The 13,878-nt window shown below is 59.6% G+C and overlaps 1 protein-coding gene across 3 annotated transcripts in view; it reads left to right on the top strand.

The window, feature by feature from the left end:
* SDK2 (sidekick cell adhesion molecule 2) overlaps nucleotides 1–13,878 on the top strand; it is a 42,689-nt gene that overhangs the window by 14,737 nt on the left and 14,074 nt on the right. For 2 of the 3 annotated variants that reach the window (NM_204538.4, XM_015279868.4), the window contains exons 2-12: nucleotides 1,067–1,226; nucleotides 8,633–8,739; nucleotides 9,435–9,582; nucleotides 10,988–11,121; nucleotides 12,011–12,122; nucleotides 12,245–12,435; nucleotides 12,543–12,626; nucleotides 12,708–12,902; nucleotides 13,039–13,155; nucleotides 13,324–13,491; nucleotides 13,707–13,809. In NM_204538.4, coding sequence (NP_989869.2) covers nucleotides 1,067–1,226; nucleotides 8,633–8,739; nucleotides 9,435–9,582; nucleotides 10,988–11,121; nucleotides 12,011–12,122; nucleotides 12,245–12,435; nucleotides 12,543–12,626; nucleotides 12,708–12,902; nucleotides 13,039–13,155; nucleotides 13,324–13,491; nucleotides 13,707–13,809 — 1,519 coding nt within the window. Of the gene's footprint in view, nucleotides 1–1,066; nucleotides 1,227–8,632; nucleotides 8,740–9,434; nucleotides 9,583–10,987; nucleotides 11,122–12,010; nucleotides 12,123–12,244; nucleotides 12,436–12,542; nucleotides 12,627–12,707; nucleotides 12,903–13,038; nucleotides 13,156–13,323; nucleotides 13,492–13,706; nucleotides 13,810–13,878 lie in introns of those variants that run through there. The other variant, XM_040649455.1, reaches the window with a different exon arrangement.

Raw genomic sequence — 13,878 nt, 5'->3', positions numbered from 1 at the left:
AGTGATGCTGAGGTCTCCATCCTTGGCATGAACTCATCCAACGTGGGTGAGGCCCTGGAGCTGCAAGCTGAGCTTCTCTGCTGCTTGACCAGGACATGTGGGCACCCCCAAGCACGCACGGTGCACACCCTGCATGGACACAGCTCCCACACCAAGGTGTGCATGTGCATCATGTGCATCCCTACAAGCCTGCCTCTGCCCCCTGCAATGTGTAGGGCAGGGTCAGGACTGCTGTGGAGTTCAGCCCCGATACAAGTCCATAGGGCAGTGGGAAAGGGGCAGCCCCTGCCAACCTGAGCACAGCTGTGGGGGGTTGTAAAAGGGTGAAATGAAGGAGGAGAGGGAATGGACTGCCCCCCAGGAAAGCAATGGTGGGGTGCAGAGCCTCTGAGTTCCTGCAGAGCCCAACCCCATTGAAGGGAGGTGGGCTGAGCCCCATATCCCGCTCCTGGGCACCCTGGGGCCAGTGCTGCTGTGCTGCCAGCTCACGGTGTGCAGTGCCTGGGCTGGAATGCAGCCTGCGCACACAAGAAAGCAGAGCCCGGCCCCAAAGTAAAAACCCGAAGCTGTGATTGAAAGCGCACTTGAAAGCTGCTGGGGAATATGAATGTGTCTTTGAAGTAAAAGGGCCTCCATTTGTTAAGCAGAAAATGGAGCTGTGTGTTTCGATTTATAGTTTTACTTAGCAAATAAAACAGGAGACGAGTAAGTGTTTATGTCTTGCTCTGCTCCCAGCCCCTCCGCCCCGTCCTCCCCCCCCTACCCCCGAGTTAAAAGCTCCGTGCTTCTGAAGCGCTACAAAGGCAGCCAGGAATAAAGCAAAGAAAGCAGCTTAGACAAACCCTAGATGGGCTAAGCTGGTGTCGATACACCCGGGAAATGGCTGGGCTGGGCAGCGGCCAGGTGCAGGGGTCTCTGGGCTGGGAGCTGCACTGGGGGGAGCACGGGGGGGGGGCACAGCCTGGGATCCCCCATCTCTCAGCGCTGCTGAGATGAAGGGGTTGGGGTCCTGCTGCTGCCCTGCTGTGGGGCGGCTCTCAGCCCTCTCCCTCCTCTCTCCCTGCAGACGATGTGTCCCCGTATTTTAAGACGGAGCCGGTGCGCAGCCAGGTCCACCTGGAGGGGAACCGCCTGGTGCTGACGTGCATGGCGGAGGGCAGCTGGCCCCTGGAGTTCAAGTGGCTGCACAACAGCCGGGAGCTGACCAAGTTCTCCCTGGAGTACCGGTGAGTGCCCACCCGGGGATGCTCTTGGCTGGGGGTGTGCGTGGGGACCGCCTCCGTGCTGGGGGCTCATCCCGCCCTATGCTGGGCCCCATCACTGCTGCGCGGGGACGTGTTGGTGGCACAAGGGCAGCGCGGAGGCAGGAGCAGCAGATTAGCATGCTGGGAGCTGCCTGCTCTGTTTGGAGAGCAAACGGCAGCGGAGCCATGGATTTAAGCGGGTCAACATCGAGAGGAGGCATTTGTACAGCTCAGGATTAACGCCGGGCACAGATCGTGTCCCACCTGCCCCATCCAGCCCCACGCACCGACCGATCCCACTGCCAGCTCTGCACCACAGCCCACGTCAGATTCGCCTTGAAATCACGCCGGGCACTTCTCGCCATCTCTTCTCAGTGTGTGTCATCCTCTCTGTTTTAATCAATAATTCAGCCCAAGACAAGCCATTCCCCATTTAAAGGCGTTGAATCCGAAGGCTTCGTGTTGCTGTAGCAACGCGGGGCTGCTCTGGGATGCCAGGAATGCAGACAATGTGGCTGGGTGATGTCCCCTCCCCAGCGCTGGGTGCCACACTGGAGACATTACTGTGGTAGCTGTGGGTCCTGGAGACCCCAGGGGTGCCCCCACTGAGTCCAGCAGCTGCGGCCCAGCGATGCCCCAATACTTGGACTGACCCCCACGGGTGCTCGCCCTGATGCTGGGTGTGCAGTGGCACCGTGGACGGGTGCTGTGTCCTTCACCCTGCTGAGCCCTGTGATGTCAGCAGCCCAGTGGGAGCGATGCGAGGTGTTATGGGGTTCAATGGGGTTGTGGGAGTGGGGTGGTGGAGATGCAGACCCCATGCAGGGAGCTGCCACAGCGTGTGCCCACGTCCCCACATTGCCCTGTGGTGCCCCAGACCCTCCATCCCGCAGTCCCCTGGTCAAGGTGACTGCCGTCCCCTGAGCCCTCTGCCTCGGGCTGCAGCTCACAGCCAGAAGGGATTAAGGAAGGAAGCGAGAAAACAAGCAAACACACGAGGAGAACCCAAACAAACGAAGCTGCTGAGCCGCAGCTAATGAAGCAAATGGGCTCTATGCAAATCACTGCCTGGCTCTCGCCCGGCTGTGCCGCGGTGGGGACGCAACCCGCCGGCATCGGCTTAACTGAGCGCGGCGTGCGCTGCCCATCCCGGCTCCCTGCGGGGATTTCGTGTGTCGAGAGGAGACTTTGGATGCCTTGTCTGCAATTGAAGGCTGCCGGTGAGGAAGGCAAAGGACCAAAATTAGTTATGATGGGCATAAATTGAATTTTAATAGAGATGTAGGTGGCGCCGAGCCAGCCCGCTCAGGCAGTGGGAAGGTGGTAATTAAAAGTTAACGAGTTTAGAAACAGAGTAATCCTTGGAGAGGGGATAGATGGGGCTGATGGCGGGGAGTGTGGAAGGGACGCTGGGGCTGGGGGTGCCTTGGTGGTTTGGGGTGCAGCCAACACCTCGCATGGGACTGGCACATACCCACATGTCCCTGCTCCGTGGGCAGCAGGGACATCCCCAGGGCTTATAGAAGCTCAGGCCTTCTTGCCAGCAAGGCCACTTGCCCATGGAGCCACGCTTCCTGGCCAGGGCAATGTGTCATTGAGCCTTCGGCCTCAGCATCCTCCCTGCTCCTCCCTGCATCTCTTCCTGCAGCAGTGCATCCCGGCTGCACCTCCAGCTGCTCCCAGCCCTGCGCCTTCTACATGTGTTACCATTTTGCCCCTTCCAGCCATTCTCCCAGGAGCTGGGGCTCATCCCCCCTCTACTCCATGAGCTGCCCCTGTCGGTCTGCTTGCCTGGACGAGCTTGCTCCCACGTTGTAAGGCGAGGAGCTGCTCTCTCCCAATTTGGCAGCGTGTTTCCATAGCAACTGCCCTTTCCTTCCCGCAGCAATACAGCCGCCAGCTTGCGACGGGAGCGACTCGTTGGCGTGTGGTGAAGGGCAGGTGGGGAATGGGCTCCGCAGGTCCCTGGTGCTGGGCCAGCAAGGGACAAGGACATCCCTGTGCGTGCGGGTGGAGCTGTCCTGCTGAGGAGTATCCTGTGGGAGCATGGGGGATCTGGGAGCAGCCTGACTCTGTGCGTGCATGGAGCCATCCCTCACTTGGGAGCATCCCTAGGGACCGTGTGTGTGTGGAGCCGTCCCCTCTTGGGAGCATCGCTGGGGACTGCAAGCAGTTGGGGATTGCAGCGTGGTGGGGGTCGGGCTGCTTTTGTGTGTGCATGGAGCCGTCTCCTCGGGAGCATCTCTGGGGACCACAGGTGGGAGGGGACCACGAGGTAGTGGGGGCTCTGCACACACACAGCCGTCCCCCGTGGGAGCATCCCTGGGGGCTGTAGGAAGGCTGGGGCCCCTCCTGGCTCCACGTGCAGGCAGATCTGCATCCCCTTCAGGAGCACCCCCAGGGAACAGTGCGTGTGCACAGAGCTGTCCCCTCCTTGGGAGCATCACTGGGTTTGGAGACCAGCAGTGCCATCCCCACTTACATCCTCCATCCGTGGGATGCGTGGGGACGGCTCTCCTGTGGGACCCAATGCCTGGGCACCACGCAGTGGGTCCATCCCCTGTGCTCTGCTCCCGTGCCCTGGCACAGCAGTACTGCACTCTCCTGGGCCATCTCTGTTTCGCACCACTGCTCTGGTGCCGGGCTCTCCCATGAGCTCTCTCCACAGCCTGACTTCTTCTCGTACCAGGAATCATAACATGCAAATCAGGCAGCTCGATGCCTTTAATGAAATCCTCCGAAGGAAAGTGTTTCTCTGGTGAATTGAGGATATTTATTTCTCACAGAAGAAATTTAACATGCAGATTAGTTAGGTCTGGTAATTCATCACATGAGATTGTCCTATTAAGGACTGCATCAAGTCCTACTGCCTTCGGAAATTGCCTTACACATAGATTACCTCTGGACAGACTCCCATCCGTGGAGAGGCATCTCCTATCTGCTCAGTCAGCCCTCTTTCCTCTTCCCCACATCCATCCATGCCCATGAGGAACCCGGCAGCTCCGGAGCCGAGCCCAGAACCGTTTGCCAGCAGCTCAGAGCCCAGGAAAGCAAAAATCCAGCTCTGGCACGTGCCAGCCTCAGCGCAGAGCTGCTCACCTCGCTCCTCCAGCAAAACAACATCTGCACCACTGATCCTCCCAGCGCTCCCCCTGGAGCAAAGCGCAGCCCAACGTCTCCTTGCCAGGATCCCCCCCCCCAGCTCTGGGTTGGTTTGTGTGGTGAGGGCCGACCCGGGAGGGACAGATATGGGGCTGTTCTGACCCTCTGCTGGGTTGGGGTGGGTTGAGGTGTGCGTCCCTCAGGGATGCAGGGAGTGCAGCGTGCTGCAAAACCCAGCGCACTGCCAACCTGTATGGCCTTCAGAGGCTCCCAGTTAGTTGAAAAATGGACTTTGTCCTCAGTTTTTGTAAAAGATAGAGCCAGGACCCCCCTCCAAAGACACAGCTGGGGGCATGCAGGGTGCTCTACCCCCGCCCCCCCATGCTGTGACACTGCCCACCAGGAGCGTGTTGCTGACGGCTGAGTGAGCTCTGTGCCAGCCCAGGTGTGAAGCACAGCCTGGGGCACTAATTGCCATTCATTAATATAATTAACAAGAGTTGATGAGCAGAAGGGGGGGGGGGGGGGGGTTGCAGGCAGGCTGAGTGAGTGCTGTGTCCTGCTGTGTGTTGGGGCTGCTTGCATTGCTGTGGCGCGGTGTGACACTGTGTGGCACTTTGGAATGGGTAGGGGCAGCATTGGGGGGGGTTTGCTGGTGCCCCTGGGGTGCAAGAACGCCTTGTTAGTTGGCTCAGGGTTCCAGCAGGGCCAATGGAAGAAGCAATTCATGGAGCCCTTGCAATTCCCTCACCTGAAGGAATCCCTTCTGGTGTGCAATGAGATGATGGCTCCAGCCACATGTGTCCAAACATAGCCCTCTCTGATTGGGAGCTAATTGAGATTCAGTAACACGCTTAATGGGGGCTGATGAAATACTGGGGGGTGTATTTAAGCTGTATTGAGCGGGAGCCCAGTGCAGGGTGAGGTGCTGGGGCACATGGCTCAGGGAGTCGTTAAACCTCTGCTAAGTGTGTTTAATGCTCACTTGACATTTCATTATCACACAGTAACTATTCAAATACATGTCCCCTCTAGAATTAATTAGTCGTTATACAGGATATTAATCAAAGGGGGCCGTGCCAGTGCGCTTCTATCCAAAATCCAATCCAGCTGTTGCTGTTACTGTGCTGCATTGGAGGAACTGCACAGATTTCTGTACTCTTCTGGCTTCAAATGTGATGGATCAAATCCTTTGGCTGGTGCTTTTCCCGGCCCCACTCCACCTCCTCAATCTAATAATAATTCTGCAGTGTCAGCCCCACGCTCCTCAGCAACCCTACAATAATAGAGGTGCAAGCATCAGCCAGGGCTGGGGCAGCGCTGTGCTGGAGTGCGGGGGCACTGTTAATGACCCTATAATAACAAGGCAGCGTGCTGGGGAGCAGAGCAGGAAGCATTTTGGAGCCCTGTGGTGTTGGCGCTGCCAATGCCTTGCCAGGGTTGTGGATGAGGGGGGCTGTGGCTTGTCTTGGTGCTGTGCCATGTGGGCGCAGCAATGGGGAGATGGGGAGGGGTCCCTGCACAGCCACCGTGGGAGGTGGGAGGGGTGTCTTTGGGGTTGCTTTTCCTTTGGGGTGCCCAGTGGCATCCCCTCTGTGGCGCGTGGGTGTGATGTCTGTGCCCCAGATTGAAAGCAGCTGCTTCTTTGGGATTGGGGTTAGGGCGTTTGCAGCTCTCATTCTGGCTGGAGCCCCCGCGGGAAGTTGGGAAGCTTCCATGGGCACGGCTGAGCTGCTGACGGGAGTGGGGCAGGCACCTCTGGGTTGCATAGATGGATGGAGAGGACGTGGTTTCCTATTTAAGCCCATCCATCTGCCTCATCCTCCTCCTGCTGCTGGCAGCTCTGCGGAGCCGTGGTCTCCTGGCATGTGGCTTCAGGGCCGCCGGGGTGAGCGTGGCACAGCCGCCGCCTGACCGAGCCTCGAGACTGTGGCTGTTTGCCATCTCAGCATGTTTTGATGCGTGGGTCATTTCTTGCTTCAGAAGTGCTTTTCCCCATGCACAATGCCTTGTCAACCTCTGTCCTTAGAAGCAAAACAAACAAACGCTCAAACAGAGGCGTCAGCAGCCAGGGATGCTCTGGGAGTGGGGCAGGACCTCTGTCCCAGCCTGAACCCGCTCAGCCTGTGGGCTGAGCAACCGGGTCGGGTCAGCTTTTGGGGTGCTGCAGCCCCCAGCCGGAACCAGGGGGGCTGTGCACCGCACCCTTTGCCTCGCTGCTCCTCCCACCCTTCGAGCAGCACAAATTCAGTCCCTGTCGTCCTGCGGCCACGCTGACGGAAATTGCATCGGAGCAATGTGGGATGGAGGCTGTGCAGAAGCCAAGTGGCAGAGAACAAAGTCTCCGCTCACGTTGCTTAATAACTGCAGGCCAGACTGCGCCCGGTAATTGATTTCCTTTCTCTGGGCTATTTTCATCCTCTTAGGTGTGTGCAAAGCTGGTCGCTGTAGCAGCTCCTCCAGCTCCAGCAGCACGGGGCCGGGGCTCTGCTAATTGGGCTTGTGGGGGCGAAGCCTCCTTGTGCCCATAGGGGGATGAGGTGCTGCAGAGGGGATGTCTCACGTTGGGGGGTGCTCTGAGCGTGGTGGGGGTGTGGAGGGAGGGAGGGCCGGGGGGTTCCATGCACGGGGCTCATGTGGGCATCGGCTGCTGTCTGTCTGTCTGTCCGTCCACGGCGTGTGGTTGGGAGTCGCGGTGCGTGCGTGTGATTTATGGGCGAGGACAACACAAGGAGAGCGTGCCCATTATTTCTGGTGTCCGCATCCGTTCCTGACAGCTCCCTGGAATTGAAATATCTTATTTAAAGCCTGCAGGGATCGTTTTAAATATCAGCCGTGACACTCAAGGACTCGTTCCCAAAGGGCATCCTCCCTTCCGGGTGGGACCGGGCTGTCCCTGGCACGCAGTGTGCCCTTTGCTGGGGCTGTGTGACCCCCTCCTCACATCCCCTTTTCATGAGGAGATGGGACCCCTCCAAATCCTGCCCTGTCCATGCCCACATGGATGGCAGTGTTGTGCTGTGCTGGGGCTGCCATCGCCACCACGCCTGGCAGTGGGGACACGGCTCTTCCCAGCAGGTTCACCCCTGAATGCCCACATCTCCCATTCCACACCCACATCCCATAGGCACTATCTCTGCATGCAAACCCAGCCCAGCCCTGCTCCGTAGTGCAACTGTCAGAGCATCCCCAAAGCAGCCTGGGGCCGGCCTGCAGAGCCCACAACTCCCATCTGCAACTCCTGCACATGGGGCAGGGGCTGAGCACCCACCCTGGCTCGGGGGCAGCCCCCATCCCAGCTCCCACACCAGGAGATCCCCAGCAGAGGGGACGTGTTCCTCGTGCCTTATGAAAGTTTAATTTACTCTCTGTTATCAAAAGAACAAACAAAGCTCTGCTGCAACAGCCCGAGGCATGCTTTAATGCAAGATTGGATTTCGGGCGAGGAGGGTTGGAGCTTTCTTATTTATTCCCTCTCCACTTTATCTTGGAGCACTCCCTGTTCGGGAGGCAGCGATGCAGAGCTGTCCCCCGTGGGGCTGCTGCCTGTGAGGCTGGGGGAGCTGCAGCCCGTTCTGGGGGGCATGGAGCCGATGGGGGTGTCCACCCCAGGGACTGGGAATGACCCCTGGAGGTCTGGCGGCAGTGGGGTGATGCTGGATGGTGGCAGACGAGTGGAGATGTGGTTGTTCCCTTTATCTGCTTATCAGCTTGCAGCTCTGGTGGCTGATAAGAGCAGCCACGAGGGCAGTAGGACTGATAAGGTGGCTCAGCTGCAGAGCAGTGCTCAGACTCTGGGTGTGTATGGGGCTGGGGAGGGGCTTTGGGCAGCTGGGATGCTCAGAACCCCCCAGGACAGCCCCAGCATCCAACATGTGTGCCCTGATGAGGCTGTTGGAGCTGCTTGGGGGGGAGGGCATCCCAAGCAGAGTGTCCCCAGGTTGGTTTTGTGGAGGAGGTGGCACCGTCTGCAGGTCCTGGGCTGCGTCTCTGCTGCTGGTGGCTCCAAACCATGCAGGTGGGAGAGGGGTGGACCGGGAAGGAGCGTGGCGGTGTGCTTGGCACCATGGCTGTGAGCCTCCCGGGGAAACGGGTTAGGGTTAGGGCTGTTCCTGCAGAATGCACGGCCTTGCCTGCCTGCACCGAGGGGCACATTGCACACTCGCACACCTCCAGCAGCCTCTCTTTGGGGAGGAGGTCAGCACCCGGCGCAGCAAACGCAGCTCTGCCCTGAGACCTGCAGCCTCCCCTGGGGGCTGTGCGCTGAGTGCCCCCCAACCCTGTAGGTACATGATCACCTCGCTGGACCGCACGCACGCCGGGTTCTACCGCTGCATCGTCCGCAACCGCATGGGAGCCCTGCTGCAGCGCCAGACTGAGGTGCAGGTGGCCTGTAAGTGATAGCCATGGGATGGCACCCCGGGCAGCCCTGAGCTGGGAGGGGTGGAACCGGGAGGGGCTGCATCGGGGTGGAGGGGGTCAGCGTGGGGGTTATTGGGGTGCTGGGGATGGTGGCTGTGCGTCCCCTCTTTGCTGTCCCTTCCCTGTGGGATGCTCCCAGTCCTGTCCTCATCAACCCCTTCCCGAGGAGCGGCGACAAATCAGGGAGCTAATGGGAAATTAATAAGGCAGCTGCGCTAACAACTAATGATAATGGCAAAGTCGTTAAAAAGAGATTCTTTACATGTTTTTAATTACAGCGATTAAGGGAAGTCAATAAAAATCCCCCCACTTCCCACTCTCAGTGCACCCTGCTTCGCTTCTGCTTTTCTCAGCTGTGCAGGGCAGCGGTGCCACTGCCGTGTGTGCGGAGCCAAGGCTGTGCTGTGCTTCTCCCTGTGGGGATTGGTGGGCGGTGCCAGGGCTGAGCCCTCCTCGCTGCACCCACAGCGTGCTCCCTGGGGGTGATGGGGTTAATCAGCTCCGGCTGCTGCGAGGATGGCTCTTGGGATGAGGGGAGAGCAGAGCCCAGCGTGGCCCTATTGTGTCTTTGTGGAGAGCCCATCCCTGTCATCTCCAGCCCTCTTCCTGCTGGGGATGGATCCCGCTGGGTCCCCAGCTGATGCAGCTCTCCCACGTGTTCTGCAGACATGGGCAGCTTTGAGGACAGTGAGACGCAGCAGAGCGTGTCCCACGGGGAGGCGGCCGTCATCCGGGCGCCCCGCATCGCCAGCTTCCCCCAGCCCCAGGTCACCTGGTTCCGCGACGGGCGCAAGATCTCCCCCAGCAGCCGCATGTGAGTAGCCACCAGTATACCCCAGTACTGTCCCAGTGTCCCTTCAGTATCTCCCCAGTACTCTCCCAGTATCTCCACAATATTCTCTCCGGTATTCTCTCTTTAACTCTCCCAGAACCTCCCCAGTACAACCCAACCCCCAGTATACCCCAGTACCTCCCCAGTATCCTCTCGATATCTCCCCAGTACTCTCCCAGTATCTCCCCTGTGTCTTCCCTGTACTCTCCCCAGTATCTTCCCTGTATCTTCCCTATACTCTCCCAGTACTGTCCCCCCAGCATACCCCAGTTCCTCCCCAGTGTCCCCTCAATACTTCCTCAGTACTCTCTCAGTATCTCCTCTATATCTTCCCTCTGCTTTCCCAGTATCTCCCCGGTATCCTCCCTGCATCTTCCCAGTACTCTCCCAGTACCCCCCCACAATACCCCAAAACCTCCCCAGTTCCCCCCCGCTATCTCCCCACTACTATCCCAGTATCTCCCCTGTATCTTCCCTGTACTCTTCCAATATCTGGCCTGTATCTTCCCAATACTCTGCCAGCACCCTCTATCCCAGTATCCCCCCGGTATACCCCAGCATCCCCCCAGCATCCAGAGATACTCCATTTCCCTCGGCTGCCGCCGTCCTTGTTCAGCCAGCAGTGAGGATGTTTAACAGATGTCTTGAGATTGTTGCACTAAAACCCAGGGAGGGACTTGGCGGCTGTTTGTCATCAGGGAAATGATTTTAACAACAACAAAAAAATAGGAAAATAGCCTGGGGGGGGGCAGGGGGGGCTCAGCACGTGCCGGGGCAGCAGGCGATGCGGAGGAGCGGGCACGGTGTGTGCGTGTGGGGTGTCCCTATGGGGCCGCACGCTGAGCCCATCGCCGGCAGCGCGGCGTGCGGGAATTGAATTTGTAACCCACATTATGCAGGAACTGAACCGGTCTCTTTTCTATTTGCAAAGCAGGATTGAGGAGATAAAACTCCTTTATCTCATATTTAATGGTAAAATATATTCTCCCCCCCCCACTCCAGACCATTTTATGTTTCCAGCAGATTAGATCGTTCCGTAAGAATAAATAAATAAATAAGCCGGGCCCTATTAATCTGCACCGTGTGCTGTGCTCCGTGGATTGCTGCGCATGGGAGGGTGGGGGCGCAGTGTGGGGCTCAGTCTGTGGCTCATTTGTAGGGTCAGCGGCTGAGCTACGCTCCCCCATGTGATGGGCACGTGTTTGGGGTTGGGATGGTTTGATCCCATCCGTACCCGTGGGGAGGGGGAATGAGGGTCCCGACACATCAGTTGCGTCCCCATTGGGTTCGGGATGGAGGTGATTCCCTGTGGGGTGGGGTGACGGGGGGGGGGGTCCTGGCAGATCCTCGTTGGGCTCACGTCCCCTATGCCATGCTCACCCCACAGAGCCATCACGCTGGAGAACACCCTCGTCATCCTCTCCACGGTGGCCCCGGATGCGGGACGTTACTACGTGCAGGCAGTGAACGACAAGAACGGGGACAACAAGACCAGCCAGCCCATCACGCTCACCGTGGCCAGTGAGTGCCCCGCTCCCCCGGCGCCGCCTGGCTGCCACCCACCTTTAATTTGCAGTAAATCTCTTCGGAGGCTCCGCTTCTGCTGACTTAACGGTTTGGCTGCCTCCAAATTTATTTAGGCACTTTGGGCCGTGCTGCAGACGGCGGCGAGCGCTAATTGTAGCACCAGCAGAGCCCCTCTCCCTGTGCCATCCCGACCTCGGTGCTGCCGGGGTGCCCTTAGGTGCCAGGATGGTGCCGTGTAGCCCCTTGGCTGCCCTGCTGTTGCCCATGTGCTGGCCAAGGACCACTCTTGGTCCGTATTGATCAGCCTCGATCTATAGGAGAGCCGTGTGCCCGTGTCCCCTGGGTCCCCTCCCTGGTGCCTGTCCGGGTGATGACCCCATCCTAAGGAACGTGTCCCTGTGGCACTGGTCCTCTTGTCCCAGCTCCTGCTGTTCTCTCCATGGCTGCTGTTATGCCTTCCCTGTCCCCCTTTCCCACCTGCCCCATTAATCAGCCGCTCCGTACCTTGGCATCCCGGTGCGTAATAAACAACTTAGAGCCCATGTTTATGGATTCAGCTATATCAGCAGCTTTCACGACGATCACATTTTTACAGCGTCTACATGAGGGTTTTTTATTGTTGCAATTATTTTGCTTTATATACTCCCTTCTCCTCCTTCCCTGCCAGCTGGTGCCGCGCAGGAGCTGCCGTATGGGGCGGAGGCTGTGGGGTGTCACAGGATCCTATGGGAGGAGGGGGGTGAATGGGGAGCTGAGTAACTCCCAGGTGCCACTGTGATGGGCTGGGTGTGCTGCGGGAGAGCAGAGCCCTGCGGTTCCTGCCCCCCCATGGCATATGGAGGGGGGGTGCTGATGGCTGTCGCTCTGGCCTGCTTCTCCCCAGACGTGGGTGGCCCCGCCGATCCCATCGCACCCACCATCATTGTCCCACCCAGGAACACCAGTGTGGTGGCCGGGACCTCAGAGGTGACCATGGAGTGCGTGGCCAACGCCAGGCGAGTAGCGATGGGGATGGGATGGGGCTGCAAACCCAGGGGTGAGGTGTGCCATGGGGTAGAAGGAAGTGTGGGGCTCAGGGGGGCTGGCTCATGGCATCCTCCTGCCCGCCCCCCCCCAGGCCACTGATCAAGCTGCACATCATCTGGAAGAAGGACGGCGTGCCCATCTCCAGCGGCATCAGCGACTACAGCCGCCGGCTCACCATCCTCAACCCCACGCTGGGAGACAGCGGCTACTATGAGTGCGAGGCTGTGCTGCGCAGCAGCAGTGTGCCTGCTGTGGCTGAGGGCGCCTACCTGTCTGTGCTGGGTGAGGCACTGCCGTGCATGCAATGAGTGGGGCCGGGCTCAGCCCCCCGGGATGGGTGCGGAGAATCCCAGTGCTAATGCTGCCTGTCTCCGTGTTTCCCTTCGCAGAGCCCCCCCAGTTTGTCAAGGAGCCTGAGAGGCACATCACGGCGGAGATGGAGAAGGTGGTGGCCATCCCGTGCCAAGCCAAAGGTGAACTGCCAAATGACCCTGTGCCTGTCGTGGTCTTGCACCTACCATGTCCCTATGCCTGACACGACCCGGTCCTTGCAGGTGTGCCACCTCCCGACATGGCCTGGTACAAGGACGCATCCCTCATCCATCCGGAGCAGCTGTCCCGCTTCCAGCTGCTGGCAGATGGCAGCCTGCAGATCAGTGGGCTGCTCCCTGACGACACTGGCATGTTCCAGTGCTTCGCCCGCAACGCAGCCGGAGAGGTGCAGACCACCACGTACCTGGCTGTGACTAGTAGGTGTCAGCCCCCATCCCGGAGCCCAGGATGGCCTGCATGGGATGGGACCTCCCAGACAGGGACAGACCCCCGTGCCAAGACTAAGTGCTGGGAAGGGCTTCAGGGGTGTCTGTGCATCTCTTTGCTCCATAGGCATCGCCCCCAACATCACGAGGGGTCCCCAGGACAGCACGGTGATCGATGGCATGTCCGTAATCCTCAACTGTGAGACCTCGGGGGCTCCACGCCCGGCCATCACCTGGCAGAAAGGTACAGGGGCTGGGGGCACGGTGCTCTGCCTGCATGGTCCAGGGGGTCCTTGGCAAGCTCGCTGCACAGGGCTTGGCCAAGCCTTCGTCCTCCTGGTTTTGTCCCTGAGCACGTGGCCACCGGCCTTGGCTGATGGCTGTGGGTGACGGACCCCCCGGTGTCCCCCAGGGGAGCGGATCCTGGCCAGCGGCTCAGTGCAGCTCCCGCGCTTCACCCTGCTGGAGTCGGGCAGCCTGCTTGTCAGCCCCGCACACCTGACTGATGCCGGCACCTACACCTGCCTGGCCACCAACTCCCGTGGCGTGGATGAAGCCTCTGCTGACCTGGTGGTCTGGGGTAAGGTGCCTGCATTGCAGGTCAGACCCTGCTGGGTGCAGTGCCAGGGATGGGCACTAGAACGTGGCTGCTCTGCTTGGAGGGATGCTAAGATTGGCACCCACGTGGCCAGCTGTGACGCTGTCCCCAGTCCCATTAGCCAGGTGGCTCTACCCCTGCACCAGCGCCCTGCAGCCCCTCTGGCAGTGCTGTTCCCTCATCCTTTCCCCCCACAGCACGGACACGCATCACCGATCCACCGCAGGACCAGAGTGTCATCAAGGGCACCAAGGCCTCCATGAGCTGCGGCGTCACCCACGACCCCAGTGTGGATGTCAGGTGGGGGTCGTGGGCCGGGGAGGGAGCGGGATGCGCTCTGTGCTGGCGCTCGGTGGTCCTGCAGTGCCA

This window comes from Gallus gallus, chromosome 18 (assembly GCF_016699485.2).
Source record: "Gallus gallus isolate bGalGal1 chromosome 18, bGalGal1.mat.broiler.GRCg7b, whole genome shotgun sequence".
Lineage (NCBI taxonomy): Eukaryota > Metazoa > Chordata > Aves > Galliformes > Phasianidae > Gallus > Gallus gallus.
Note: the sequence above shows the minus strand (reverse complement) of the source record. Positions and strands in the feature narration are given on the sequence as shown.